General features: G+C 44.7%; 1 protein-coding gene across 1 annotated transcript in view; it reads right to left on the bottom strand.

The window, feature by feature from the left end:
• Positions 1 to 25,261, bottom strand: part of LOC140499282 (voltage-gated hydrogen channel 1-like) — a 39,394-nt gene extending 14,133 nt beyond the window's left edge. The window contains exons 1-4 of the mRNA XM_072600475.1: positions 25,137 to 25,261; positions 14,898 to 14,937; positions 8,053 to 8,325; positions 1,742 to 1,846 (exon numbers count right to left, since the gene is read on the bottom strand). Coding sequence (XP_072456576.1) covers positions 1,742 to 1,846; positions 8,053 to 8,325; positions 14,898 to 14,918 — 399 coding nt within the window. The 5' untranslated portion in view covers positions 14,919 to 14,937; positions 25,137 to 25,261. The remainder of the gene's footprint in view (positions 1 to 1,741; positions 1,847 to 8,052; positions 8,326 to 14,897; positions 14,938 to 25,136) is intronic.
• Positions 25,262 to 25,526: the final 265 nt, after the last annotated feature.

Below are 25,526 nucleotides of genomic sequence, written 5' to 3'. Positions count from 1 at the left end.
ACCCAACAATATTGCTTCTAGGGCTGTATCCCAAAGAAATAATAAAAATGGGAAAGGGATGCATGTGCACAAAAATATTTATAGCAGCTCTTTTTGTGGTGGCCAAGAACTGGAAATCGAGGGGATGCCCATCAATTGGGGAGTGGCTGAACAAGTTGTGGTATATGAATGTATTGTGCTATAAGAAATGATGAGCAGGTAGACTTCAGGAAAACCTGGAAAGACGTATATGACCTGCTACTGAGTGAAGTGATCAGAACTAGGAGAACATTGTTCACAGAAACAGCCACAGTGTGTGAGGACTGATTTTGATAGACTTAGCCCTTCTCAACAATGCAAGGACTTAAAACATTTCCAAAGGACTCATGATACAAAATGCCATCCACATCCAGAGAAAGAACTATGGCTTCAGAATACAGAATGAAGCAGACTATTTTCTTTTTTGTTATGCTTGGTTGTGTTTTGTTTTTCTCATGGTTTTTCCCATTTGTTATAATTCTTCTATGCAACTTGACTGGTGTGTAAATGTATTTAATAGGAATGTATGTGTAGAGACCATATAAGATTGCATGCTGTCTTGGGGAGGGGGAAGGGAGAGGAAGAAATTTTAAAACTTATGGAAGTGAATGGTGAAAATTGAAAACAAATTAATAAATTTTTTTGGAAGGGAGGACTCTCCCTTGTCTTCTGTGACACCACCCTCACCGTGGTGCAGGCCCTCAACACCTCCCTCCTGGTCTATTTCAGTAGGTGCTGGGGGTCTACCTGCTCCAATCCATCTCCTCAGCTATAAGGATCATTTTTCTACAGTGCAGGTGTGACCATGACCCTCCCTTGCTCTAGGAGCTCCTGGGTACCCTCTTACCTCCAGGATCAACTCTAAAATCCTCTGTCTGGCTTGTAAAGCCTCCATAAGCTGTCCTCTTCTTACCTTTCCAGTCTTCTCACACCTGATACCCCTCCATCCACTCCCCAATGCATCTACACTGGCCCCCTGCCTGTTCCTCACAGACAACACACCTCCTGTCTCCAAGCCTTCGCCTTGGCCATCCTTCAGGCTTGGAATGTTTGGTTGCCTCCCCTCTGCCTTCTGGCTTCCCAGGCTTCCTTCCCACCTTCCCTCCCTACTACCAGTGTCTTGTCCCCTGAGATTTCCTTCCCTTTGCTCTGTAGTAGACATCTCAAATGTACATATTGGTTTGTGTCTTTCCCATTAGAATGGGAGTTCTGGGAGGGCAAGGACTGTGAGTTTTTCTTTGGTTATTTGTTTACTTTGGCATTCAGCATAGCACCTATCACATGGTAAGTGCTTAATTGTTTGTTGGCTGACTGACTGACCATTTTTATCTCAATAAAGACATATCAATGAGAAGGGAAAGAGAAGGCACATGTAAAAGTGGAGAGGATCAGTTCTAACCATCTACCTTGGTGATTGAGTCTGTGGCGGGGGGAGAAGACATATAATATATAGTGGAGAGAGTTCCCTGGAGTAGGAGCTGAGAAGCCTGGGCTCCACTGACATGATCTCTGCAAACTTGGGCCACTTTCCCCCTGCTCCAGAGTCATTCTTCACAACAAGTCCTCAGAATTTATTCAGGATGTTGTGACTTCACAGAGTGGTTTTGGACACTTGGGAGATCTTTTTTGGAGGGCATGGGACGAGGGTGGGGAATGGTCATTTCATCGGGGGGGAGGTAAAAGAGAGAACAGTGAAAAACTAAATAAGCCATGTGTGGTGTACCTTGGCAGCATAGTTCTCCTTGTCTGATTGGATGATTTTCAAGTCTAACATGAGCTCAGCAAGCACCAGTAAGGCGTCCATGATGACCAGGCAAATGATGATAACCTATGGGAAGAAAAAGAGGAAAATGTCAAGTGATAAAAACTTTCTTCCATCTGTAAGAGTTTAGGGGTTAAAAGATTCCATCCTGACTGTTTGTGACCCTGTTTGCAATTTTCTTGGCAATGATACTAGAATAGTTTTTTATTTCCTTCTCCAGCTCTTGTTATAGAATAAGAAACTGAGGCAATCAGGGTTTAGTGGCCTGCCCAGGATCACATAGCTAGGAAGTGTCCAAGGTCGGATTTGAACTCAGGTCTTCCTGACTCCAGGCCTCATGCTCTATTGTGCCTTCTAGCAACACATACACACACACACACACACACACACACACACACAAGATATAGAAAACTATTCTAAAAAATGTGAGAAACCCACAGATTGTTCCAATAAGCACCTAAAAAAAGTTTAAACTCTTTCCTAATGAGAGAATGGGAGTTAAAACAACTGGGAGGGACTCTTAAACCTGTCACCAGCTGCCAAACCAGCTAAATAAAGGATAAAGCTCAATGGTGGCAGGACTGTGGGAAAACAGACACACTATCACACTGATGGGAAACAAGAACTCGTATGGACTTTGTTCAGAAGCATGAGTGTAACCCTTTAATGCACAATGAGAATTACCAACGTGATCCTGCTTCATGGCCCTGTGATCCCTCTTCTGGGACTATACCCTAAAGGTATCGTAAAAGAGGAAAAAACAGACCTATCTGTTCTGGCATTTGTAGCTGCTTCACTTCCAATCTCAAAGAGCTGGGAATGGCCTAGGGGTTCAACCTGGAGGACACCTGCATTCTAAGCCCATCTTTGACAGTCACTATGGGCAAGTCACTAAAACTCCAGGAGTGTCTGTTTCCTGCTCTGTAAAAAGGACATTATTAATCCTGTAGAACCTAAGTCACAAGGCTACCATGGGGCTGAAATCAGATAAAGTATGCAAAGCTCTTTGTAAACCCTCTAGTTATATGTGTGTATATATAAGTGATTACATATTCAAATACAGTAGATCTTTTCTATTACATAATACATTAATACAAATGAAATTGATATCATGTGTATTAAAATAATGAAATATTCCTGGGCTACAGGATATGGCAAATATGGAAAATACAAAGACTTAGAGATACCATGGCATCCTAGCTAGGGAATCTGCCTCAGAATCAAGAAGACCTGTGTTCAAATCCTGCCTCGTATGTGCATTGGCTGCAGGGGGACACTGGGCAAGACTCTCTCTGTGCCCCGCGTGACTCTAAGAGTCTACAGTGCAGATACAGCACTGTGTTAGTGGAGAAAACTTTACCACCTGGGAATTCCCTGTACAAGTAAAATCACAGGCTCCTGTTCCCCCATCCAAAAATATGGAAAGACAAGAAATGATGCTGAATGAAGAAAGCTCAGTCAGAACACACTGATTACAGCCTTGTTTGAAAAAGTCAATTGACAGTCAATCAACAAACATGTAGCTGCTGCTGGAGATAGAAGATGAAAAAGAATTAGAGCAACTCAATCCAAAGGGGGAAAAGTTACACAAAAGGAAAAGAGAAGGGAACAGAGACAGAAACAGATATTTGTCAATGTGAATAAGACTCCATTTACAGGTGGCTTTCAAACAATCTTGATTTTACATCTTTGTCTTTGTTAATGAGCACTAACTTGATGATTTTAAAGCAGAAAGAGGTTGGGGCAGGAAAGCTTCTGAACTGGCACACTCTCTGGCTGATGCCACCTGGGGACTCAGGACCCATAGACAAAGGAGCCACACCACTGCCCTGTCTGGGAGCTGCTGGGCTGGGCCACCTTCAGCCTCTGGGACTTTTCCAGGAAGGTTTCTGTGGTTCCTCTGCTTTATTCTGATCTGGTCCTGCTCTGATCTCCTGCAGCCTCAGCCTCTGACCTGACTGCATGCTCTCTCAGTTTCTCTAATCCCCCTCCAAGACCCCCTCTCTTTCTAACATCTTCCATCTGTCTGTTTCCACTGGCTTTTTCCTCCTTTGCCTGCTCACACCTGTCCAGTCCTCAAAAAGCCTTCCCTCAACCCTGCCTACCTATCTGGGGGGTGGGAGGTTTGGGGGATGGAAGGGGGGATGAAAAGAGAAGTATCTATATAGCTCTTCTCTATGCCAGTGCCACGCAGTCTACAAATAATATCTCATTGTCCTCACAACAACCCAGGCTGTTTTTATCCCTATCTCACAGATGAGAAAACGGAGGCAGACATAAGCAAAATGACTTGCTCAGGGCCACACATTTAGGAAGTGTCTGAGGCTGGATTTGAACCCAGGTCCAGCACTCTGTGCCCAGAATCTCTCAGGTACCAACCCATCTCTCTGTCCGCTTCCCCACCAAAGCTCTACAAAGGCAGCTGTCCTTGCTGCCTCCAGTTCCCCACCTCCCACCTCCTCAGTACCTTGCAGGCACTCACTACATTTTCACAGTGTACAGCAGGCAGAGGGAATAGTGAGGGCCAGCTGAATAGGGAAATACCTTTGTTTTATGCCATTTGAGGCTGGATTGAGGGCACTGGGCAGTGGGAGGTGGTATTTAAATTGGAGAAGAGAAATTCAGGGAAAACAGGATAACTATCTTATCTCTGAATCCCTAGTACTTGGCCCAGAGCTGGCCCTTAATGAATTACTTGTTGATGGATTCATTTCTTGATTCAAGTACATCAAAGGTTGTCCTGGGGAAGAGGAATTTAACATTTTGTTTCCCTGCTTGGCCCCAGAAGGCAGACTTAGGAACGCTGGCCCAAGCTGCAAGGGGTCAATTATAGTCTGGATGTCAGGGAGAACTTCCTAACTTCGTGTCTTTCTGTGTGTGTGTGTGTGTGTGTGTGTGTGTGTGTGTGTGTGTGTGTGTGTTCATCCTTCATTGCCAAAGAAGACCATGCCATCAGAGAAATGATGACATGACTTGCACTTGACTTTATTTTGAGTGAGGGAGGGCCGTGCAGGTCACCAGCCTCACTTCTCCTCCAGAGTCATCTGAATGCAGTGACCAGATATTCATCAGGATGACTAGAGATGACTCAGAATGAGGCAGTTGGGGTTAAGTGACTTGCCCAAGGTCACACAGCTAGTGAGGGTCAAGTGTCTGAGGTGAGATTTGAACTCAGGTCCTCCTGACTCCTGCACTAGTGCTCTATGCACTGCATCACCTAGCTGCCCCTGTTACATTTTCTAATGATTATGTGACAGTATACCACGTAAAAATATGATGTCAGAAGGAACAAATTCCACCAATAACTACAGAAATGCATAAAAAATTGGTTAGTTGAAGTAACCAGTTGTGACCTGATATGATTAAATTCAAATAATACACTCAAATAAGACACCATGTAGACTAAGTAGAATATAGAAATTATTATCTTGGGACTTACTGTAATACTAAGAAGCTGATATAAATTTTAACACATCCAATTTCTAATAAAACTAAAATAATTTTCTTTTCATAGATGTAGAGCATATATACATGAACACATCTGCAAATAAGAAAGCAGAGCTCAAAGTCCAGACATTTTAAGGCTACATATATATACTTGGAAGCTTTATGAATCCCCAAAACATTATTATTTATAAGCCCCTTTAAGGGATAGATGTTGATAATGAAAACAAAAAATGAGTGTTAAATGTTGAACAAAGGATCACACCTGCAATATGGAAACTCAAAGCTATTTTTACCAGGATGCATTAGGATGTATTAGGAAGTAAAAGGAATGCTGTAAGATAAAGTTCAGCAAATGAAAAACAAACAAACAGCAAACTTTGCGTCTTACCCCAAATGTAGAACAGGTTGCCTCATAATGGGGCGGGGGGGAGGGTAGGGGAGTCTCCCCTCATGAAAGAGCTTTGAGTCAAGGCTGGAGGACCATTTGTTGGGTGGCTTAGAGTGAGACACAGGTGGGATTAGATGGCAGCTGAGGACTCTTAATTCTAAGATTCTATGGTGGGACCAGTGAGGAAACCGAGGCAGCATGGGGCAAAGGAAAAGTGTGTTGGACTTTAGCTCAGAAGAGGCCCATGTTCAAATTCTATGCTTCTTAGGAGGTAGTTTGCGATGTTTTGCCTCTCTGTGCCTCAGTTTCCTAAAATGGGCATAAGGATCACTAGTGCAAGGAAAGTACTTTGAAAACCTTAAATAGAAATAGATCTTAGGATCATCGATTGTGGATTTAGAGCACAATCAAAGTCCCCCTCTTTGTTCTTAGAACTTCTCTACTCACTAGGAGCAGCCTTCCCTTCCCCCCTTTCCAGCTTCTCATTCTGGAGGAATGCTATCTTCCCCCATTAGAAGGAAAGCTTTGTGAGGGTAGTGACTGTCTTGTTTGCTTGTATTTTTATCCCCAACACTTAGCACAATGCCTGGCACACAGTAAACAGTTAATAAATATGCTTGCTCTCTTCTCTGTCTCTCTCCACCTTCTCTCTCTCCTTCCTTCTCTCCTTCCCTCTCTCTGTCTCCCTCCATCTCTCTGTCTCTTTATCTCTGTCTCTCTACCCTCCCCCTTCTCTCTTTCTCTGTCTCTTTCTGTCTTTCTCTCTGTCTCTGTCTCTCTCTCTCCCTCCTTGTTTCTCAGTCTCTTTACACCTTCCATCTCTGTTTCTCTCTCCCCCCTCTTCTCTCCCTTCCTTTCTCTTTTCTCTTCCCCCCTTCCCCTGTATCCATCTATCTTAGAGGTCACTGAATTCAACCCCTTCATTTTATAGATCAGTAAACTGATGCCAGGGAGGATTCAGTGATTTGCCCAGGGTCACTCAGTTAATAAGCATCAGGGGTGGGATAGGAACCCAGCTTCTCTGCCTACAGATCAAGGGTTTTTCCTACTCTGTTGCACACAGGGCCATTCTCCCTTCGCCTTCTCTTCTGTTTCCCCCAGGTGCCCAGCATAGCACTAGCTGGATACCATGACTGAATGAGAGAGCAGATGTAATGAGTGTGCAAACCTCCAACCTTCTTACACACTTGATTCATTGATTCTTTTCTGTTAGCCCTGCTCTCCAAATCTGCTCCAGGCCCAAGGTGTGGCCAGGGTTGGGGAATGAAGCCCTGTGCCACGGCCTCTAGGGAGGGGTGAGCCCTGTTGGCCACATGCAGGTCCATGTGTTAGCTAAACCCTTTACTTGGAGGGATGGAGATGGCTGGAATGGGACACTCCTCCTGAGTTGATATTATGAGTCTCTGCTTGTCACAGCCGCAGGAGGGATGGGCTGATCCCAGACTGGAAATGGGTATTTGATCAGCTTTATCTCTCTCTAAGCCCCAGGATGGGTAAAACATAGTAGGAGCTGAACAATGACAGTGATAGAAGAGAAACAAGGCTGCTTCCCACCCCCAGGTACAGTGCAAATGACATCTGCAAATCTGCAGAATCAGGTTCATTTCTATTTCTAGCAGTGTGCATGCCAAGGGGCCTGCGAGCAGGGTCACAAAAATAGGTGTTCAAGAATTAATCCTGACAGTTGCTTCATGGTTCCTCTGCCTCACAGAGCATGCAGTATCCAACAGGGATGCTCAGAGCCCCAGGGACACACTCCCTGTTTCATTTCTAGGCACAGGCAGGGACCAAACATAAGAAGGAAAAGGAAGACTCAGAGAGGCTGTCCAAGGTCACACAGCAGGCTGACTGGGTCCGACTTCTCAGCCCACATCTAGGGCTCTCATTTAGTATGGCCTTTTCAGTGTCTCCCTTTCCTCATCTGTCAAAAGAGGGGGCTGACCCAGAGGATTCCAGGGGCCTCCCAGCTCAGATATTTAGGCCCTGATGTTCATTCAGACTCTAAGGCCCCTCCCACTCTGACCTCCCCTGTTCTAAGGCCCCTCCCAGCTCTGACATTCCCTGTTCTAAGGCCCCTCCCAGGTTTGATAATCTGTTTTAAGGTCCCTTCCAGTTCTGACATTCTAATTCTAAAGAGGAAAATGGGAAGTTGTCAAAACAGGCAGCAGCACACTTATTTTCTCCTTTTAAATAAAAATTATTATGATTGTGATATAATAAAAATACTTTGCTAAGTTGACTTTTGAATGCTCTGAACTTCTGAAAAATTCACAGCTCTCATTTGATTTTCCAGTTTCAATGGCCTTGAGAGGTAAGGGAGGCAGGTTTCATTATCTCCACCTTATACACACTGAGGCTCAGTAGCCAAGACTCCTGACTCTCCCATCTGGACCTTCCCCTGCCCTGTTCCACTGGGCCAGCTTTTGGTGGCACCTACCTGAAACCTGTGGGAACTAAAGAGCTTCCTCATCACGGTCCTGAAGTCTGGGGGGACCTTTGGAGGGGTCACCACCTCCGGTGGAACATCTGTGGGGCCACTCTCAGGCCCAGGAGCCACGGCCGCTGGCGCAGGGGCTGTTGGCATCTGCGGCTGCTCCTCCTCCTCCTCCTCGTTGTCCCATTTCTTATATCTGGTGTTCCATTTGTAGTGGTCATCGCCAACCACGGTGAAGTGTCTCAGGAACCTTGACATGGCTCTGGGCGAACCGCCCTGGGAACGTGGGGGGAGAGAGAAAAGGAATTTCAGCCCAGGCTATCCACACCAAGTGTGAGAGAGAGAGGGAATGAAGGAGGGAGAGACAGACAGACACAGACAGATGGAGAGACAGAGATAGAGACAAAGAGAGAGACAGAGAGAGTGAGACAGAGAGATAGAGACAGAGACAGAAAGAGAGTGACAGAGAGAGAGACAGAGACAGAGAGTAAGAGACAGAGAAACAGAGAGACAGACAGACAGAGAGACAGTGAGAGAGAGAGAGAGACAAAGAGAGAGAGATGGAGAGACAAAGAGAGAGAGGCGGAGAGACAGAGAGAGTGTGACAGAGACAGACACGTGTGTAAGAGCTGGGCTGGGCCTAGATAGACAAGTAAAACAATAGAAAGAAAGAAGGTAGGAGAAGGACTGTATGGGACTCAGAGCTCAAGGCTTTAAGGAGTTTGTCTTGGTCTCTTATTTTGGGACCAAGGCACTTTATAGAGACCTGGCAACAGGAAGCCCCAGCCTGCCCTTGTGGTTTGCCTGATTGTCAGCAAAGGCCCTGATTCTGCAGTCCAATCATAAAATGCATGGGGCAGGGGCGGGGGAGTCTGGGGAGTGATGATGTTAAATGGCCCCCAAGCCCTGTGTGCTGGCTGTCTACAGGAAAAGCTGTGGGTCACGGTTCACAGGTGACCACATTCTGAAGAAGTGAGCCTGTACCTTGGGGGTGGAAGTGGAAATGGATGGAGGGCGGGGGAGACAATGACAATAAAAAAACACAGAGAATTCTAAGGAAACAGGCTCTTGTTGACTTCCTTTTAGACAAGAGTCAGGTTCCTGAAAGGTGGAGAAGAAACAGAATGTTGACCAATTTGGCCAAGTGGGGCCTCATAAAAGAGTCAAGGATGCTGGTTTTTTAAAAAGCATCCCTATAGCAACAAAGCAAAGAATCCTTTTGTAGAACAAACAATGTTTCCTCCTCCCCACCCCACTTGGTTTAGACTTTGTGTGAATCCAGATGTTTATCAATTGGGTTCTTGACTTAGAACAGACTATCCCCCTCTCTTGTCTTGAGTCTTTGGATCATGGCTCTTGGACCAGAAGGGACCTCTCTGTCAATCTCATTCAGTCTTCTTATCCATTCCAAAAATTCATGACATGCCTAAGCTGGACCAGACCCTGTGCTAGGCTCTGGGAGTTAAAAGGAAAAAAAGTCATCCTTGGCTTCAAGGAGCTTACATTCTCTTGGGGAGTGGGGTAAGGAGAGGAGTTTATATTGTATTCTAGAAGTAATAGAAGACTCTTGAGTGACATGGTCAGATTTAGGATTGAGGGAGATTTTCACAGCTGCGTGGAAGGTTAGTGGAAGAAAGGAGAAACTGTTGTTCAGTTGTTGGAGTCATGTCTGACTCTGCGTGACCCCATTTAGGGTTTTCTTGGCCTTTCCCTTCTCTAGCTCATTTACAGATGAGGAAACAGGGTGAAGTGACTTGCCCAAGGTCACACAACCAAGAAATGTCTGAGCTGGATTTGAACTCAGGTCCTCCTGACTCCAGGCTTGGTGCTTTATCTTTTGACCCACCTACCTGCCTAACCAGCTAAAAGGCTACTGCAGTTGCCAAGGTGAGATGGAATGGGATGATAGTCATGTAAAGTGGGAAAAGGGGATAGATGGGAAGGATGTGTAAGTAGAATTGACAAGCTGAAACACTTGTTTGGGTACTGGGAGTGAGCAGCCTGTTGAGACCATTCCGGCAAAGAGTGGAAGATGGAGCTAAATTTTACTTTGTGTGTGAGATCCTTAGGACTCACACATGTTTATATAGCATTTTATTTTTTAATATATCACCATTAAAATCATATAGGAATCACATTTTCCTCTGGTTCAGGCTGTCGGGGGAGGGTTGTGGGCTGCAAGTGGCCTGGCCCACAGGTCATGCATTTGATGCTCCTGTTCTGAAGTGTGCTATGGATGAAGGGGAAGTAATCAGGTTAACATTCCCTCAAGAATTTTGTCTTTCAGTATGTTATTTATTGGGCTGGCTTACATTTATGAGAAGGATCCATAAACAAATACTTGGCAAACCACTAAGCTCAAGATTTCAGCTGACACCATTGGTTGGTCAGTGAAGAAGGTAAAGGAAATGTGCCATGGGGTAGAAGATTTCTTCAGTCACCTCTTCTCTTTCCCTTCCTATTACTGCACCCCCCCATACTATCATTTAGTACAGCCATTTTTGGCATTTACTTGGGTACAAGAGGAAGAGCCCTATCAGTTTATAGAACAAGGGAAGTAGACCTTCTTCTGCTCACTGGCCTTGGTCAGATGGCATCCAGAGGCTGGTGTCCTATTTTGGCTGCCCCGTGTTATTAGGGAGGTCATTAACAAGCTGGACCATAAGGAAGACCAAGATGATGAGGGACCCGGAGATGGAGGTAACTTTGGGAACAGAAGTTGAGGGAGGGGAAAAGAGGATCTAGAAACTGTCTCCTGACATTTGAAAGCTTGTCATGTGGAAGATGGTTTTTGACTTATTTTTGTTCCCGCTCAGAGGTTTGGATCAGTAACAACCGATGGAAAGTTCAGGGAGACAAATTAAAGCTGAGTCTAAAGGGAACATTCTCCAGGTCCTGGAGCTGCCCCAAAGAATCTGACCTCAGACACCAACTAGCTGTGTGACCCTGGGCAAGAAATTTCACCCTATTTACCTTCATTTCTTCATCTGTAAAAATGAGCTGGAGAAGAAAATGGTAAACCACTCCAGTATCTTTGTCAAGAAAACCCCAAATGGGGTCGCAGAGAGTCAGACATGGCTAAACACAACTTAACACCACCAACAAAAAGTGCCATGGGCCACCTCAGGAGGAGAGTGGACTCTCTCACTAAGGCGTGAGCAGAGGCTGAGTGGGGGAAGTTATAGGAGTTCTTCGACTCCAAACCTCTAAGGTCTCTCCCAGCTCAGCTCTGTGTCCTGTCATTTCCCCCCTTCAGTGGGCCTCAATTTTCTCATCTGTAACTGCTTCCGGTTGCCTTCCTACCTTTTAAACCCAAATAAAAAATCTATTTTTCTTCACACAGTGTGATATATTAAGATGAGGGCCCATAAAATGCTTGTCTTTGCAAAGAACAGTGTTTTTTTTAAATCATGAAATCAAGAGGCATTTTGAAAGGGTTTTTTTTAATGATGTCTAAGGAATACTCTCAGTGATATTTTAAAAAAAACTCACGCAGTGAGGCAGAAAAGATACACAGAACAACCACCAAGAAAACATTGTACAGTTCTAAGAATTGTTCAAATAAGGTTGTTTTTAGAAACGTAGGCAGTTTGGCCCAGGGTGGTAGCACTTGCCTCTGATCCCTGATACTGGCAAGGCTGAGGCTGGTGGATCTCTTGAGTTCTAGAGTTCTGAGCTGCAATGGGCGAGAGCCAGTTGGGTGTGTGTACTAAGTCTGGCACCAACAGAGTGAGCCTCCAGATTGAGAAGAGGGCCATCAAGTTGCTAAAGAGCTGACCCAGCCCAAGCTAGACAAAAAGAGCAAGTTAAAGTTCATGTATCCATCACTGTTTGGAGCAGGGCCATGAGTGTGGATCAAATGGGGAGGCCCAGTCTCAATAAAGAAATGCAGGTAATTCTCCATTTTATAGGGGCTGATCATTGAAATGGTAGCTTGAACATATTCATGGATTCTCCTCCTTCTCTGTCTATTCCTGATCTTGCGCCATTCCCCTACACTAAACAGAAAAGATATCATACGATCATAGATTTGATTAGGGAACTTGTAGTGTTTTTAGACCAATCCCCTTGTTTTACATATGGGAAAATTAAGGCTCAGAGATAGGAAGTGATATGGCCAAGGTCACATGGGTTGTAAGAGGAAAAGCCAGAATTTAAATAGACTTAGACTACAAATCTTTTCACTCCAGCAGGAAGCCTGGGTAGATGGTCTTTCTGAGAGGCCCAGGAACGAGGAGAATGAAGAGAATGGCTAAAAGGTCCCTCTTAATGTGCCTTCACGTTTGGGATTAGCGAGTATGGTTTTTCTTCCATTTTTCAGAAACTTCCCATCCAGGCTAAAGGCCAAGGGAAGGAACAAGCTCAGTGGAAACCACCAGTCTGAGTCTATACAGCCTGTCTCCACGGCCTGGATTGTCAAACTGTTTGGCCGCAGAAGTTCCTGCCCCTTCCTCATTTCAGAGAACAATCCACCTGGGAGATTTTTCTCTTGGGCTTCTGTCTTTAAGCAAATGCTTCCTTCTCGAGTCATGGTTGGGAGAGAAGCCATCCTTGGGGACCAGGGGTAGGAGGCAGGGAGAACAGGACTGAGCTCTCCACTGCACAGGAGGAACACAGCTGCCCGGGACCCTCACCAGACTCTCGGGGATCAGATTACGTGGAATGATTTTTTTCATTTTCTAAATCAGGGAAGTCTTTAAATAAGCGTAGCAAACTTTCCTTTTCAGGGGTAGGGAGGAAGTGTAAAGGCCACGAAGAGCAACCACAAATTCAGCCAAGCCACGTGACATGGGGGCCTGGTACAGAGAGTCTGGGAGGGGGAAATCCCTGGGCCTGGAGCTCAGGCTGCAGACTGGCATTCAAGACCTACCCTGAGGTCATCCTCTGCAAGGTGCTTCTGGGGTTTTTGTACTGCATCTATTAAGTTTAAGACGCTGCTTCAATTCAACTAAGCCTGACAAGAATCTATTAGCTATCTACTATGGATCATGGGCAGTACAGTGGATAGAGCTCTGGCCCTGGAGTTAGAAGGATCTGAGTTCCAATCTGACCCTGCTAAGTGTGTGACCCCTGGCAAGTCTCTTCCCCCTGTTTGCCTCAGTTTCCTCATCTGTAAAATGAGCTGGAGAAGGAAATAGAATCGGATTTAAGATTAGGGTTAGAATCTTTGCCAAGAAAACCCCAAATAGGGTCATGAAGAGTCAGACACAACTGGAAAAGGCATGGACCCCTTTGGCAGTCTGCTGAAGCATATTTACTGCCCCAAATCAGGTTACTACTTACATTCACAATTGGAGGAAACATTAAATTTCAGGCAGAGTCTGGTGAAAATGAAGATTTTTTTTCCCCATCCCAGTTCATAGATCTCATGAAATCTATGTACTCAGCCCTTTGGGGGGGCTGTAGACCTCTGCTTTACAGCTACCATACTAATGTTTTAGATGTGTCACTAATAGGTTTGGGGGATGAGACGACAGGCAGGAATCTTCCTTTCCATTTTGTAGATGAAGAAACAGGCTCAGAGAATGCAAGCCACTTGCCCTGGGTCACACAGGTATTAAGTGGCAAAGCCTGGATTTGAACTCAGGACCCTGACTCCAAGTTCAGTGTTCTTGTTATTAGATCACACTGCCTGCCAATAAGCCATACTATCCTCATTTTACATATAGGGAAACTGAGGCATGGAGAAAGGAAGGGACTTGGTATAGAACAGAATCCTTCCTCCACCTCAAACACACACAGACTAGGGCTGATCAAGTTTATAGAATCGTAGAATTAGGCAGCAGAAAAAGAACAACAACTTTACTTCGTAGTTCCCTTTGAGACCTGTTAAGAGGCATTATTTTATGCTTATGGGCCTTAACATATCTGGCCAGAGGGCAGACTCACTATCACCTGGCATGTTCTTCCCTGGCCTCCTCCTTCAGCACCCCCCCTTCGCCAGCCCCCTTTCAGCTGGTGGACTTTTCGCAGGAAGGTGACTTGCCCAGAGTTTTATAGATGGAACATGTCTGAGTAGAGACTTGAACTCAGGTCCCCTTGATTCCCAGTCCAGCCAGATGAACTGAATTTTAGCTCCTCTTAAAGACTTACTAAAAAGGAGGGGAGGGCAAATAAGGCAGAGAGGCTGACTCTGACTCTTACTAACTGGGTGAGTCTCTTGACCCTCGCTCAATCTGTTTCCTCATCTGTGGAATAGGGCTAATTCTGCTCGGAATTCCCTGCCTTCCATGGGGAAGAGAAAGGAATAAGCATTTTTATAACACCTACTATGTGCCAGGTACTGTGCTAGATGCTTTACAATTATTATCTCGCTGGATCTTCACAACAATCCTGGGAGACAGGTGCTATTGTTTTCATCTCCATTTTACAATCGGGGAAACTGAAGCAAACAGAGGTCAAGTGACTTTCCCAGGGTCACATAGCCAGTAAGTATCTGAGACTGGATTTGGACTCACGTCTTTCTGGTTCCAGGCCCAGTGCTCTAACCACTGAACCACCAGGTGGTGTGGGTATGCAGAGAAGTTCATTTTGGAAACTTTAAAGCACTAGGGAGAATGTACATCCTCCTTTCCTTCTCCTCCTCCTCATTATTGGAGATCTATGTCTCCATTCATGTGAGGAACACTAAGTACAGAAACCACTTTTCTCCATGTTGGCTAAGCTGCTCATCTGTAACTTATGGTCTTAGAGAGGGGTCTCGGGGCACTGAGGTGAATATCTTGTCCAAGGTCAAGTGTCAGTGGTAGGGCTGGAACCTAGGTCTCTCTGGCTGACTCCCCTCTCCCCCATCCTCCTGCCTCTATCATCTCTTCCCATCTGAGTTCTAGTGATGAAAATCCACTCACCTCTTTGTCTTCTATGTCCATTTCTCAGCTGTCACAGAATCTGGGGAAAAAAGGATGCAGTTGAGTTCACTTGTGTAACACACTCATCTTAAATTTTTTAAAAAATCTTTGTTTTTAAGTGTTGTTTACAGCATTTCCCCTCTAGGATTCTAGTTCTTGGCTGGAAGGGATCTTGGAGGCAATCTAGTCCAATGGCCTCATTTTACAGATAAGAAAATTGAGTCCTAGGGAAGCTAAATGAAGTATTCATAGCCTCAGAGGCAGGATTTGAATCTGAAGCCTTTGACTCAAGAACTGGCTCACTTTCCACTGTTTCAGGCTTCTAATGTACTATAGTTTATTGGTCAGTTGTGTCTGACTCTTCATGACCTCATCTGGGTCACACAGCTAGTAAACGTTTGAGTCTGGATTTGAACTCAGGAAGATGAGTCTTCCTGACTGCGAGGCTGGAGCTCTCTCCACTGCACCACTTAGCTGCTCGAACTCAGTTTAATAAAACTTCCAAGTTGTAGTGACTTCAAGAAGCCCAGGTACCTGCCTGGCTTCCCCAGAGCACCCCACATAGACCGTCAAATACTACTCATCTTTACCCCTCCTCCATATTTCCTTGTTTCTGCTGAGGAGCCCCCCATCAGTCACCTGGGACTCCTCTCTCACCTTCCTCCCTCCCATCCAGTCAGCCACCAAATCTTGCCAATTTGCTCTCCCCAGTCCTCCAGGTGCCTTCTTTCCCTTCTCTCTACTCTCCTTTCTGCCACCCAGTTGAGACTGGAGTCATGTCTTGCCTGGACCAATGTCAAACCTTCCTAATAGCCTTCTCTGCTTCTAGCATTCCCCCTCACCAATCCATCCTGTCCTATCAAAATAGTCTTCCTAGGGCATAGGTCCAACCAAATCCCTCCTCTCTGCTCAAAAACCAAACAAAACCCCAAACCTGCAGTGGTTCCCTACTGCCTCTAGGAAAAAGGGATAATGGCTAGCATTTATAAAGATCATTAATCATTACAAAGCAATTTACAAATATTAGCTCATTTGATAACCCGTCAAGGTAGGTGATATGATTACCCCCATTTTCCAGATGAAGAAGCTGAAGCTCGAGGTTAAGTAACTTGTCTGTAATCATAAAACTACTAAATGTCTGAGACAGGATATGAACTTAGATTTTTCTGACTCAAGGCTAGTATTTTATTAACTATGCTACCCCTAACCCTGGCATTCAAGGCTCTCCAAAGTCTGACTCCAAATCACCTTACCAGACTTAACTCACTTTCCTTCTCTTCATGCATTCTCCACTGCAAACTGGACTCAGGAAGATCTAAATTCAAATCCAGTCTCAGACACTAACTAGCTGTGCGATCCTGAACAAATCACTCAACTGCTGTCTGCCTCAGTTTCCTCAACTGAAAAATGGGAATAATAATTAATAGCACCTGCATACCAGGGTTGTTGTGAGAATCATATTCATGAAGTGTTTCAAGAACCTTATATAACTGCTATTATTATTAGAGTCATGGACCCCTCCGGCAGCCTGGTACCCTTCTCACAATTTTTTTAAATCCAAAAAATCAATAAAATTACAAAGGAAACTAATTATATTGAAATACAGTTATCGAAAATGTTTTCAAACAAACAAACAAACAAGCCCAGTTAAGAACCTCTAAGGTGCCTTCTAGCTCTTAACATTGCAATTCAAATCCTACCCCAGTTATTTACTGGCTGTGTGACCCTGGGCAAGTCACCTAACGCTGTTTGGCTCAGTTCCTCATCTATAATATGAGCTGAAGAAAGAAATGGCAAAACACTCCACTATCTTTGCAAAGAAAACCTAAATGGGGTCACCAAGAGTCTAACACAATTGAAAAACTCCTCCTTAATCGCTTATACCTGTGGACCATCCTCTCCTCCCTTGGCTTGGATGACACTGGCATCTCCTGGTTCTCTTACCTGAATGGCTCTGCCTTTTCCATCTTCTTTGTTGGTTCTTCCCGTTCTCCTTAGTGTGAGTACTGTCCTGGGCCTTCTTCTCTCTGTTCATCCCCAGTTCTTATAGTTTCAATGACCATTTCTATGTAGAGGGTTCCAGATATCTATATCCAGTCCTAATCTTTCTCCTGAGTTCTAGTCTGGCATCATCAATTGCCTGCTTTAGAATTTGCATCACTAGTGCTTGGGTCATACTTGGTTGTTGTCCTTCTTCTTCGAAGACGACCAAAATGACATCACCATGATAAAGTGACCTTTCAGTGTGTCTGACTGTGGCTGATCAGACCAATACGAGCTTGGAATGCTCTACTACAGATTGGGCACAGATAGTCCATGTGAACATTTGGGGTGGATGCTCCAAATTTGCGCATCCTACATTTACTTTGTGCTATCTCATTTCTGCTTTGCTCAAAGAGCACAGCACCCTTTCTGATGTGGCCACACCATGCTGAGTGGTCCTGTAACAGTCTCCCAATGTTGCACAGTCAAATTCAAAGCTCTTGAGAGTGTCCTTGTATCGCTTCTTCTGACCACCATGTGATCGCCTGCCCTGAATTCTCCATAAAATAGTCTTTTTGGCAAGTGTACATTTTGCATTTGAACAACGTGGCCAGCCCATTGGAGTTGCGCTCCCTGAAGCATAGTTTGAATGCTTGGCAGTTCAGCTTGAGCAAGAATCTCAGTGTCTGGTACCTTATCCTGCCAGGTGATCCTCAGAATCTTCCTAAGACAGTTCAAATGGAAGCGATTCAGTTTCCTGGCATGGCACTGGTAGACTGTCCAAGTTTCACAGGCATACAACAATGAGGTCAACACAACAGCTCTGTAGACCTTCAGTTTGGTAGTCAGTCTAATACCTCTTTTCTCCCAAACATTTCTTTGGAGCCTCCCAAACACTGAGCTAACTCTGGCAATGTATGTGTCAACCTCATTGTCAATGTGTACATCCCTGCAAAGTACTCTACCAAGGTAAGTGAACTTATCCACAGCTTTCAAAATTTCTCCATTTGTTGTAACTGATGGTTCCATGTATGGATGGTGTGGTGGTGGTTGATGGAGCACCTGTGTTTTCTTGGTGTTAATTATTAGGCTAAAATTAGCACAGGCAGCAGAGAATTGATTCATGCTTTGTTGCATCTCAGCTTCAGAGGCTGCTTTGAGTGTACAATCATCTGCAAATAGAAAATAGCACCAGCGCGCCCTCCACTTTGGTCTCTGCTTGCAGCCTTTTCAAATTGAAGAACTTACCATCGGTATGGTAGTTGACCTTGATGCCATGTTCATCCTCATTGAAAGTATTTGACAACATGGCTGAAAACATCATGATAAAAAGCATGGGAGCAAACACACAGCCCTGTTTCACTCCACTGGTGACTGGGAAGGCATGAGAGCATTGTCTATTATCCAGAACCCAGGCAAACATGCCATCATGAAATTGACATACAATACTGATGAACTTCTCTGGGCAACCATATTTTGACATAATTTTCCATAATCCCTCACAACTAACAGTGTCAAAGGCCTTGGTCAGATCTACATGTTGTATGCAGACCTCTATTCTGCTCCTGGCATTTCTCCTGGAGTTGTCGGGCAGCAAACACCATATCGACTGTTCCTTGGTCCTTTCTGAAGCCACACTGACTCTCAGGTAGATGACCATCTTCCAGGTGAAGGATCAGCCCATTAAAGAGGAATCTAGCAAGAATTTTGCCAGCAATGACTAAGAGAGATCCCCCTGTGATTGTTGCAGGACATTCTATTCCCATTTATCTTTATAAAGATGGACAATAGAGGTATCCTTGAACTCCTGGGGGATAACTTCCATATATCCTGGAAAATTTCAGTGAGCTTTTGTATGAGCAATGGTCCCCCTATCTTGTAAATCTCAGCTGGAACAGAATCAGCACCAGGTGCTTTGCCACATGAAAGGAGCCTAATGGCACTCAAAACCTCTTCTTCAGTTGGAAGTTGAGCTAGGGAGGGATTGACTTAAAACTGAGGTGAATGGTCAATGACCTCAGCATTGATTGATGATGGTCCGTTGAGAACACTATGAAAGTGTTCAGCCCATCTCTCTGGGATCACATCCTTATCGCTAATCAATGTGGCTCCATCAGCACTTAGTAGTTGTAATGTACTATAAGTTTTTGGTCCATAAATAGCTTTCAGGAAGTCATAAAAGCACTTTGGATTGTTACAATTAGCATAAAACTGAATTTCACCTACCTTCTTACTGAGCTAGGAATCCTACATCTCTATAAGCTTTGCTTGTACTGTGCTTTTGATGGAATTAAATTCTGCCTTCTTAGAGGTGGATGAACTGTCCTGCTGTGGAGTTCTTGTTTTTTGTTTAGCAGCTTCTGAATTTTCCCATCATTTTCATCAAACCAGTCTTGGTATTTTCGAGCGTTCTGACCCAGATGGACAAATAACAGTGCTGTACACCAAATCTCTGAAAGCTGTCTGCTCCACTGTTGCCAACTATGTGTTGGCTCAATTTTCCCTCCAAGTTATCAACAAACTGTTCATGCTCAGAGAAGAGCTCTAATTTGTTGACATTAATTCTTCTGGTAGTCATTTTGCCTTGGGGGAGGCACTTTTGATGAATGAGAATATTTAGCTTGAAAAGGATAAGTCTATGATTAGTCCAGCACTCTGCACCACACATTGCCTTTGTCACTCTCACATCTTGTCTGTCTCTTCTCCTTACAATCACATAGTCTATTAGATGCCAATGTTTGCTGCTAGGGTGCATCCATGCAGTTTTATTGCATTTAGGTAAACAGAAAACAGTGTTGGTGATGAGGTCATGTGATGCTCAAGTCTTCAGCAGTAAATGACCACTGGTGTTGCTGTTTCCAATTCCATTCCTCACTAGGACTCCCTGCAGGTCTTGTAGTCTGAGCCTGCTCTAGCATTAAAGTCACCCAGAATTATAAGCTTGTACTCTTTTGTTTGGCACATTGACGATAAGGGTCTCTAGGTCTTCATAAAATTTTTCTTTGACCTCATGAGGATTCATCATGGTGGGAATATAGGCACTGATGATGGTGGCATGGCATTTTCCTTCAAGTGGCAATTGCATTGTCATGAGCCTGTCATTCGCCCTTTTTGCCACGCATACCATCTTGCTGACTAGATTAGTTTTGATTGCAAAATTCACTCCAGCTTCATGGCTGGGTCATAGTAAGCACTTAACAAATATTTTTTCATTCACCCATTCATTCATTTGTTCATTTATCCATCCCTTCCTGGATGTCCCAAATGTTGGCATCTCAAACGTTCAGAATGGAACCTTGAACTTCCCTCTAGACTATCCTATTTCTATGAAGAGCTCCAGCCATCATTTTCCCAGCCACCCTGGTTCATAACTTGTGGTCATCTTTCATACTTCCCTTGTCCTCATAACTAGTCAGTTTCTGAGACTTCCACCACATCTCTTTCAGACTTCTTTAAATTCAACCAACATTTAAGTGCCTACTGTGTGTCAGGGACCGCTAGATGCTAGGAATCCAAAGACAAAAATGAAACAGTCCCTGTAACCTCAAGGAGGTTACAATTTATATCCACAGCATCTCTTGAATCTATCCCCTTCTCTCTACTTACACAGGCACCAATCCATTTCAACCCATTCTGACTTATATAGACTATTAAAATAGCCTATAATTAGTCTTTGTAGCACTAAACTGGCAGGAATGGCACTTAGTAGGTGCTTAATAAATATGGTGTCCCTGTCTCTCCCCTTTCTGTTGTTGTTTAATAATGTCTGACTCTTCATGACCCCATTTGGGCTTTTCTTGGCAAAGATACTGGAGTGGTTTGCCATTTGCTTCTCCAGCTCATTTTACAGATAAGGAAACTGAGGCAAACAAGGGTAAGTGACTTGCTCAGGGTCACACAGCTAGTAAGTGTCTGAGGGTGGATTTGAACTCCAGTCTTCCTGATCCCAGGTCTGGTGTTCTATCCACTGCATCACCTAGTTGCCCACTCCCTTTCTCCCCCTTCTAACCAGCCTATTTTTTGGGTTTGAATTAAGGAAAAATTCCTTAACAAGCAAAGTTGTTCCAAAATGGAATGGGGGGTGTCAGGAGGGGGTAAGTTACCCTTCCCTGGAGATGCTATGTTTATATCTAGATATGTATATCTGCATATATAGACAGGTAAATAGAGAGATATGTAGATATCTCTCTATAGATACATATTACTATAGATATATCTCTATATACACACATATAAAATACATGACAAATATTATAAAAGGAATTCTTTTCTAGGTATAGTGCCTCTTAGAATCTCTGGCTTCCTTTAAGACTCTGCTCAAAGCATCGTCCTCCTCCACCCTGTCCCAGATGCTGATCCCCTCCACCCTCAAGGGTACCTTCCAGTTTCCTTTTCTCTATACAAGTTGTCTTGACCATTAGAAAGTCAGCTTCTCAAGGGCAGGGATTGTTTTTTATTTTTCTTTGTATTTCTAGCACCCACCCCAGTGCTGGGGATATAATAAGTGCTTGCCAATTGACTGGCTGATTCCTGCTTGGACTGTCCAGTAAGTGCTTAATAAATGCTTTTGGATTGATTGCTATCCTGTGTACAGTAAGAGCTTAATAAATGCTGTTGGATTGATTGCTATCCTAACTATACAGTAAGTGCTTAATAAATACTTTTGGACTGACTAACTGATAAGGGTGGTTCCTTTCTGTTCTAGATCTGTGATCTTGTGATGGTGCAGGGATTATCTGAGGGGAATTTACTCAGGTCATCCTAATGCCCCATGCTTCCTGTCTTGCCAAGTGACTGTGGAGTTGTGCAAATCTCTTTTCAAAGAAAGTTTTCAAAACCTTACATTGCCCTATGTTCTGGTAATGACCAGTCACCAGCTTGCTCTCTCCTGCATGCAGAGTCCTATTTCCATTCCCTCCAGCTTTCTCCCCAAGGGAAATCAAGTGAAACTCTAGCTTTACACAAGACTGCCTGCTAGCCAAGACAGGAGCTGGTCAGGAGGCCTCCCGGAAACTCTGCTGATAGCAGATAATACCAGGCTGAGAGCCACAACCCCCTAGAGACTGAGGGATGTGCACCCTCCAACACCTTTCCCATGGACACTGCAACCGAGAGCCTGTGAGCACAACAGTGCAGCAGAAGGGATGGCTAAGCACCCTTGGGGAGGGAGGATTCCTGCAGCCTTGATACTCCCAGGCAATTAGTGTTGGCTTCCTGTTACCCCAAGAGCTGGGAGCATTTTCAGTTGAGCAACCAGAGATGAAGAAGTCCTGTGGTTCTTCAGCTGTATCTGATTCTTCATGAGGTTTTCTTGGTGAAGATCCTCACCATTTTCTTCTCTCTCCAGTTCATTTGACAGATGAGGAAACTGAGACAAATCGGGTTAAGTAACTTGCCTAGGATCACACAGGCAGTCAGTGTCTGAGGCAGGAAGATGAGTCTTCTTGACTCCAGGCAGAGGAACGCTCTGTCAACTGTGTCCCCCATAAGCCCAAGAGATCCTGACTATAGTGTCTTCAACAATTAGCAGATTATAGTATTTAGATCTTAGTTTCTTCACGTGTAAAGTGAGGGGTTCAGACTAGTGATCGCTGAGAAGGCCCCTTCCAAATCAATCAATCAATCAATCAACCAAGCATTGTGCCAGGGAAAGTCAGAAATACCCTACCCTTAAAGAGCTTACATCCAGGGGGAGACAACATGTATGTGTGTGGTTGTGTGTATAAATACACAGTGCATATATGCAACATGTTACATACCTATACATGCATGTGCCTATATACACATGTGTGTATACTGTATGTATATAGCATGAACGATATGAATATGCAAGATACACACAAATAAATACAAAGTGATCGGGAGGAGTTAGAAAATCTTCATGTAGAAGATGGTACACAGCTCATCTTGAAACAAAAGAGTCTAAGAGGTGAAGTTGAGGTAGTGCATTCAAGGCATGGTGGAAGGCCAGTGAAAAGGTGTGGAGGTGGGAGATCGAGCCATAAATAAATAAGGTACAGCAGGAAAGTCAATTTGACTAGAAGACAATCTATGAAGGACAGCAATGTGTCGTAAAGCTGGAAAGCTCGAAATTACTGATCTTGTGATTCTGGTTCTCTTTTCTGGTCTCAGTCTAGTCATCTGTAAAATGAGGGGGCTGAAGCCGATGACCTCCATGGGTCCCTTTTAGCTCGAAATCTTCCCATCCTATGACGTTTAAGGGTTTGAGGCAGTCTGGTAGAGAGGACAGAGCGATGTACACGCCCTGACACCTTTCTGGTGGAAACTGCAGCGACAGGCCTCAAAGCCTTTCAAGTAATAGAGTAAAAACGAAGAATATCTGAATTCAAAGTTTGCCTCTGATGCTTCCTAAGTATGTGACCCTGGGCGAGTCACAGAACTTTTTGGAACTTCACCTTTCTCATCTGTAAAATGGGAGTGATAATTTCTGAAGTAATAATACTAATGATGATAAAAATAATGATAGCTGACATTTATACAGGGTCTACTATGTGTCAGGCAATTATTTTACAAATATGATTTCCTTTGATTCTTACATCAATCCTGGGAGAGATAGTAATGATTGGATTTATATAGCACCTACTATGTATCAGGCATGTTATTTCATTCAATTCCCCCCCCCCTTTTATAGTACTCACCCTCAGAGGGATGTTGTAAAAATCTAAAGAGACAACCAATCAAGCAGTATCAGGGACTATTGGGTCCAGTGCTTTCTTTTTATGGATGGAGGTCCCAGAGAGGGCAAATTCTTTGCCTCTGGCCATACAGAAGGCAAGGAAGGAGCAGGGATGTGGCATGGTCTGACCCCCGTGCAGGGCTCTTCCTTCTCAGAGATGCTGCTCTGCAGGTTTTGTGGCTATTTCTAGAATACTTTCAGGGAAACCTTGAGCTTTGAAGGGATGAGGATGGAGAAGAGGTAAAGTCGGAGAGAAGTAGGATCCCCAGGGGAGCTCAGCCACAGCTGTGCTGCCTGATCTTTTGCAACAAACGTTCCTCTTCCGACCTAAGACTCCTCTCCTATAAAATAAGGAAGCTGGAGTGTATTCTTTATGAGGGGAATTCCAATTCCAACTTTGTCTTTTCTAAGTTTTTCCCCAGTTCTAGGAATCTATGTTCTAGGTCCCTTCTAGATGCTCCTTCCACCTTTGATACTGTGTTTTAATATAATACCATACAGCTCTAACATTCCCTGTTCTACAGCCCCTGTAGTTCTGATATTCTAAGGTCCCTTGAACCACAAAAGTTTTATGTTCTCAGATATTTTTTCAGTCCTGAAGTTCTATATTCCATGGTATTAGAACATAAATTTCTTAAGAGTAGGTTCTGTTTTTATCTTCATAACTCCTTGGATATATAGTTGGAATAGCTCACTGTTCCCATACCCAAATTAATAAATGCTCCATGATTCGAGATCTTCTTCTAAGTTCTAAGGTCCCTCCCAGATCCCACGTTCTCTAAGTTCTAAGATTTTTGTCTATTACTCTAGTCATCTTTTGGCCACTTTCTGTGGGCTGGATTGAACTGGGCTGACCCATAGAATCAGCGTTCTCTCTTGTACCAGACAGTGGGGGGCAATTTTTCCCTTTGGAAATCCCTCCTGAGGGTGGTGGGCAATGGGGATAGGGTCTCTGCACAATCAGCAAGCACAGGAAAGGGGGGAAACGCTCATGAGAAGAGAAAGAAACCAGGAACAGTAGAGGCCCCAGGGGTCCATTCCAGATCCTAGGCGGAGGAGGGGAAGGCAGATTAACTTGATCTCCTAGGGTACAACAAACCTAAAAGGGAAAGCTACCTTTCTGATAGATCTGGGAGAAGTGAGTATGGGGAAAGAGAAGGAAAGGAGGGAATAACTCGGAACAGGCTCCCCATTCCCATTTTCCAGATCAGGTCACCAAGGCCAACTAGTCTCCCCAGCAACTCCCCCTCCCCAGCCTCCCAGTTTCATAGCTGTGTCATCCCTCTGGCTCCAATACTATGGCCAGTACCCACCCACCAGGAGGAGCTCAGGGGCCAGTTCCATCCCGCGGTCCCCACTACAGCAGCTTCCAGGGAGGATGTAGCTAGCGGCCCTGAACCATTTCAGAGTCACCCTGCACATAGTCCCCAACCCCCACCCCTGCCAAGTCCAGGGATCGGGGGTGGGGAGCAAGGGACAGGGGCTGGGGCAGGGGCAGGGGCAGGGGCAGGGGCAGGGGCAGGAGGGGCTGAACGGCCCCTTGCAGGAAGAGGACTTACCCTGTCCCGAGCCCCAGCTTCCAGCGCAGGGCGGGTGTTAAGTCAGAGCCGCCTCTGCAACTTGAAGAGAACTTGTTACGGCCCCGCCCCGCTTCTTCCCCTTCTCCTCCTTTTTCTCTTTCTCCTCCTTCCCTACTCCTCCCTCCGACCCAGGGTCCCGGGATGGCCAGGGCCCCTCCCCACCGTCCATTTTCTCTTTCCCCGCTCCCTCTCGCATTCTCTTTTCTCTTCTCTTTCTTCCTTTCCTTCCTCCCTTCACTCCTCTCTTCCCTTCCCTCTTTCTCCCCCTCTCCCCTCTTTCTCTCTTTCCTCTAGATCTCCCCTCTTTCTTTTTTCCTCTCTTCTCTTTCCTCTCTCCCTTCTCCTTCTTCCTTCTGTTCCTCTCTCCTT

The sequence above is a fragment of the Notamacropus eugenii genome, chromosome 4 (genome assembly GCF_028372415.1).
Source record: "Notamacropus eugenii isolate mMacEug1 chromosome 4, mMacEug1.pri_v2, whole genome shotgun sequence".
NCBI lineage: Eukaryota > Metazoa > Chordata > Mammalia > Diprotodontia > Macropodidae > Notamacropus > Notamacropus eugenii.
The sequence above is the reverse complement of the archived record's forward strand: the minus strand, read 5'-3'. Positions and strand labels throughout refer to the sequence as shown.